Source organism: Lygodium microphyllum, chromosome 24 (assembly GCF_053477565.2).
Source record: "Lygodium microphyllum isolate KBCC chromosome 24, Lygodium_microphyllum_v1.1.10, whole genome shotgun sequence".
NCBI lineage: Eukaryota > Viridiplantae > Streptophyta > Polypodiopsida > Schizaeales > Lygodiaceae > Lygodium > Lygodium microphyllum.
The window spans coordinates 130,396,055-130,402,073 of record NC_141158.1 but is presented as its reverse complement, the minus strand read 5'-3'; the positions used below and the strand labels follow the sequence as shown (position 1 = coordinate 130,402,073).

The following is a 6,019-nucleotide window of genomic DNA, read 5'->3' as shown; positions in this document are numbered from 1 at the left end:
ATGAAGATGACCTGCAAGATCTAAATTTGGGTATTGATCAGAATCCTCAAATGGTAAAGGTCAGTGTTCATGCAACAGGACAATTTAAAACAGATTTGGGAGAACTTTTATAGAAATTCAGGGATATTTTTGCTTGGAGATATACTGATATGAAGGGGGTAGATCCTTAGTTCTGTATGCATAGGATCAATCTTAAGAAGGATGTAGTTCATGTTATCTCACAAAGGTATACGATGAACCCAAATTATGCTAAAGATGTAAAGGAGGAATTGGACAAATTATTGAAAGTTGGCTTCATCTATCCTTTGGAGAAGGTGACATGGCTATCACCCATTGTGGTAGTACCTAAGAAGAATGGTAAACTGAGAATTTGTATGGACTACAGGAAGTTGAATGTAGCCACTATTACAGATCCTTTTCCTTTACCTTTTCAAGACACTTTGTTAGATGCAATTGCAGGACATCAAATGTATAGTTTTCTTGATGGGTTCAGTGGATATAATCAGATCCTCATGGCAGAGGAAGACAGGGATAAAACTGCTTCTGAATGGGGGGTGTATGCTAGTACTGTTATGGTTTTTGGCTTGAAGAATGCTTCCCCTACTTTTCAAAAATGGGTACAGGAGGTCTTTGCACCATACCTTACCACATTCATGAGGGTTTTTCTTGATGATTTCAGTGTTTTTGGTAAAACAGATGATCACCTGTCTCAGCTCATATTATGTTTTGAGAGATGCAGAATGGCTAGACTGAGTTTGAATCCAGTCAAATGTGCCTTTGCAGTTAGAAGGGGGATTTTACTGGGTCACATCATATCAAAAGAAGGAATGCAGGTGGATCCCAGAAAAGTAATGCCTATCCAAAAGGCTAAGGCACCTACTAACTTGAAGGAGTTGAGTAGATTTGTGGGTCAAATTAAATGGCATAGCAGATTTTTGAAATATTTGTCACATGTCTGTGTCCCATTAACAAAGCTGACCAAAAAAGATGTGAAGTACACTTGGACAGAAGAATAGGAGAAGGCATTCAGATTGCTGAAGAAGATGTTGCAAGTGGCACCCATTATGTAGCCTCTTGACTGGAATTTACCTTTTCATTTCTTTGGTGATGCTTCGGATATTGTTGTGGGGGCTGTATTAATGCAAGAGAAACAGAAGGGATGGTTCAGGCCAGTGTATTATACCAGCAAAGTCATGTCAGGAGAGCTGAGAGAAACTATTCTGTTACAGAAAGGGAATGCCTGGGAGTAACCTTTGGTTTAAAGAAATTCAGGCATTATTTGTTGGGCAATCCTATTATTATTCATGTTGATCATTAGGCTCTGGTGTATTTGGTCAATAAACCTCAACCATTAGGGAGATTAGCCAGATGGATATTGTTGTTGCAGGAGTTTGATTATTCAATTATTCACAAGCCTGGCAGAGAACACATTATTGCTGATTATTTGAGTAGATTGGATTCAGGAGAAATTCTTGATGGAATTTCAAATGACTTACCTGATGCAGATTTATTTCAGATTCAGATAACAAAAACAGATAATTGGTATGATCTGATGCTGAATTATCTGACTAAAGGAGTTTTCCCTAAGGGAATGACTAAGGATCATAGGAGGAAATTAGCATTGAAGAGTGCAACTTTTTCTATTATTGGAGGCTATTTATACAAAAGAGGAGTGGATCAGGTTATAAGAAGATGTGTTCCTGACAGTCAACAGGCAGCTGTTTTGATGGAAGCTCACATAGGAAATGCTAGAGGACATTTTTTAGGGGACATCACTAGTAGAAAGATTTTTCACAGTGGATTATGGTGGCCTACTGTAATCAGGGATTCTCACCAATTTGCTAAATCTTGTGATAGATGTCAGAGAGATGGCTATCCAAGAAATCAGGATAGAATGAAACAAAACCCTGTTTTACCTTTAGGACCTTTTGAGAAGTGGGGATTGGATTTTATGGGTCCATTTAAGCCAGCAGCTAAGTTTTCAGGAAACATGTATATTCTGGTTGCTACAGATTATTGTACCAAGCTGGATAAGGGAGTACAACAAGCTGAAGAGCAGACCCAGCCAGTGGTTACTGATGAAAAGAAACAGGAAAGCTGATTTCAGCAATGTGTTTGGATAACTTTTGCAATCCAATCATCATTGTTGGACAAACAAGGGATTTTGTGGGTTCAAGTCAACTATTTTTGGAAAATAGTAGCCACCGGGTCATCTTTGTTGGACAAACAAGGAATTTTGTGGGTTCAAGTCAACTATTTTTGGAAAATAGTAGCCACCGGGTGTGCTAGTGTTAATGCTTGATAGGAAGTACACATTAGGGGTCTTGCTATTAGTAGAGTTAATGATTTTAAGCCTTTGTAAGGAATCAGATATCAAAGGGTGTGTGTCTTTTGCGAAAGAACACTTGTAAGGGGTTTTTTGTCAATGCACGAACGTATTTGATGATAACTATAAGCGGGAGAAGTCTGTGTTGCTGTAAGGAAAACATTATGGCCATGAATATCAAAATAGATTTCAGTGATTACACGGCTTCATGTTATTTCCCTGTTTTCTGTTCTTGAGAAATGAGTATCTGTTTTGTTTTAAGTGGTGCAATAGTGTCGCAATGGATGTATTGAGGGAGGAAGATTGTTATTTTCTATATTCAGTATGGGGGAGAGGTTTAGAATAGATTTATGTTAAAAGTAAGATGGGAGTAAATTAGGGGTTGATGATTGAGCCCTTAACAATCTTGATGATGCTTCTATATGGCTACTTCAACACTAGTGCACAAAAAATCCAACTTGAAAGGTGAGAAGGATCTAGTAAGAGAGCACGAAGGTGAGAGCTATGGCGAATGGAGCAAGAGCAAGAAAGAGAGAGACTCCAAATGTGGGAACTTCAGCAGTCACAATGTGTGACTGGCCTTCCCTTGATTCAAATGTCTCTAAAAGAATAAAGAATGAAGTGACAATGATTGGTGCCCACCACCTGCAGTGTGCATATGTGGGTACTGTCAGTGTACTAATACACGGGCAGCTAGGCGGAGGCACCTTTACCCTCAGCAACCTCCCACTTAAAGGCGAATCTGCCTCAATGAGAAGTAAGAAGAAAAAAGAAAAAAAAATAGTACAACATGTACATAGATACAAGAGGATGAGGAAATATGTCATCTCATCCAATGCCCATCAACTTCCTAAGGAAAGCAAAGTGCTCTATAAAGAGCCTTTTTGTGAGCAAGTTTGCAGGATTCTGGTTAGTTGAGATCTTGACAATGTCAACAGACTTGTCCTCAACGACCCCACGAATGAAGTGCTACCTCACCTCAATGTGTTTTGTCTTCGCATGGAAGACCGGATTCTTGGCTAACTGGATACCCCTCATAGAATTCGAATGCAATGTAGGGATAGCATCTGCAATACCAAGGTTAGCAACCAAACGACCCAACCAAATGGCCTCCTTGCAAGCCTCAATGGCTGTAACATACTAGCCCTCTATAGTAGAAAGGGTCGTGCATTTTTGCACAACCAAACGACCCAACCAAATGGCCTCCTTGCAAGCCTCAATGGCTGTAACATACTAGCCCTCTATAGTAGAAAGGGTCGTGCATTTTTGCACCCTGGACATCTATGAAGCAACACCTCCAGCAAAGGTGAAGACATAGCCAGAGGTGGGAGGTGGACCTCCTACTATCTACATGTTCTGCATAGTCAAAGTCAATGTATCCCATGACTCCTATATCTTATATCCTAGCTTTGACCTCTAAGAAGCCCATGCATTTCTTTGATCTCTGCATATAAACATTGAAGATGTTTTTCGAACTTCCTCATCATAAAAGAAGTCCACAAAAACATGTAATGATATAACGATTGTGATATTCACTTGTCGACTTGCTAGATTAGATTGCAGATATCTTTGAATATCTGCATAAATCTTTAATCTAAAAGATTCACATGTTTCTTGTTCCAAAATTAACCACTCTACACTATCTAGAGCTGTGAGTGGAAGAGGCATGAGAGATCCAAATATTATCATGCTTGATGGTGCGTTGTAAAAAATTCATAAAAGAAAATCCCTTCCTCAAGCAATGACCTATTTGAGGTCACTTTGTACAATTACTCGCTAGAGCCATGAAATGCATCAAAGATTCCAACTATGCTTTCGATAGGTTGCTAATCTTTGAGGTGGTTTGATGGATATATATCTACAAATATAAACAAACTTCAGAAAGTTCCTGAAACATAAAACCAAGTTTAAAGACTATTAAATCACAATTTAAAAGACATAAATATTGTTGAGATAGCAAGCTCAACGCCTGTGGACATTGATGATGAACCGCCTAGCTAGATGGGTCTGCATGTCTAAACTTAGCATGTTGGTGGTCATTATGATGCTCACATGGCCATTGACTTATCACTTATTATGTTTAGCTTGTTACACCTACCTACATCAGGCAAAGACATAGCGCCAGTCGATTAGTGTAGCTGGTTATACACTGTTTGACTTAGTAGGCCAGTTTCCTTTATGTTGTATCTTATATATACTTTGTGTACATTGTATAGTGTGTGGAAGAAGAATAAGAAACCATCAAGAAAATGTTTTGGCCTCCATCTCTCTTCTTGTGTTCTTGAGTGCGCTTCCTCTTGTGTATACAATGTGTGTTTGGCGCAGCAACTCAAGCAAGTCCCCCCCACCACACGATTCTTGACATGGTATTAGAGCCGCGCCATTAAGAGAGGCTGATTTTGAAGGCTGAAGTGAAGGAGAAGAAGCAAGGTTCGAGCAAACAAGCAACGGGTAAGAAGCTCTCCCATTCTTCCACTCTCTCTCTTGGATAGTGCGTATGGAGGCACCGGAAGCAGGGTCGAGCAAAAATCTCAGATTGTTGTGAGATTTGGTGTGCGAGTAAATCATTGTATATTCTGCAGGTAAGCCCTTTAAGGCCTACCATAGTTATTTTGAGCGTTTGAGGCCGTTTTAAGCCCCATTTTAGAGCCTCAAGGTTGTGGACAACAATTTCAGGGCACACTGTGATTTCGGCTGTATTGACTGAAAGTGGGTGCATAGGTTACAGATTGCGAATTTGTAATTTTGAGGTGTTTACAGGAAGCAAACATAAGGTTTATCTGCAAACAGGTTGTAGATTACATGTACTATTGAGCAATCAGTGAAAAAGGTTGCTTGGGGTATTGCTGTGCACGTGTTGTGAAAGATTGCAGAAGACTAGCTTGCTGTGTTGTATCCTTGTTTGTGATAATGGCAGAGAACAGTGGAAATCCCATTATTGAGAAGCTCGACAAGAACAACTACCCTTCATGGAAGTTTCGTGCGATGAACTTCCTCATTGGAAAGGGCCTTTATGAGTTTGTTTCAAGTGAAGAAAAGGAGAGAGAGCTGGGTATCCCTCCGACTACAGATGAGTTAAAAGCATGGAAAGAGTGGAATGCGAAAGACAAAAAGGTGATGTACTGGCTATCTGCAGTCATTGATAATACTATGTTGGGACATATCAAGAATGCAGAAACTTCACATGCAGCTTGGACAATTTTTGAGAGCATGTTTTCAGTAAATACAAAGGCACGAAAGATTCAACTCAAGCAAGAGTTGAATGCCTTGAAGAAAGGAAAAATGGCTGTCAATGAGTATGTGTTGAAGGTGAGAAGCATTGCAGATACTTTAGCAACGATTGATGCAATGCTGGATGATGATGATTTGGTTTCATCCACTTTGAGTGGCCTTAATAATGAGAAGGCATGGAAATCATTTGTTACTTCAGTATATGTACGGAAGCCATTTTCAGATTTTGATGAGCTGATCTCTCTCATGATTACTGAAGAGATCAATATGCAGGCTGATTCGTCTGAAAGAAATGGTGAACAGGTCCAAGCATTTTACTCGAGTTCGGGAAGGGGATGTGGTAGATGCTCTTTGAGAGGCCGTGGTATGGTACGTGCTGGCGATAACCAACAAAACAGGTTCAATCAACAGTTTGGTGAAATGCAGGTCTCTGGAGGCAAAGGAAACTTTAGAGACAGGGGG

General features: G+C 39.9%; 1 protein-coding gene across 1 annotated transcript; it reads left to right on the top strand.

Moving 5' to 3' along the window:
* The first annotated feature begins 233 nt into the window (after positions 1 to 233).
* Positions 234 to 2,101, top strand: LOC148015644 (uncharacterized). The gene is made up of 2 exons (XM_087665226.1): positions 234 to 848; positions 1,388 to 2,101. The coding sequence occupies exons 1-2, from the start codon at positions 234 to 236 to the stop codon at positions 2,099 to 2,101; spliced, it is 1,329 nt and encodes a 442-aa protein (XP_087521352.1).
* The last annotated feature ends 3,918 nt before the right edge of the window (positions 2,102 to 6,019 follow it).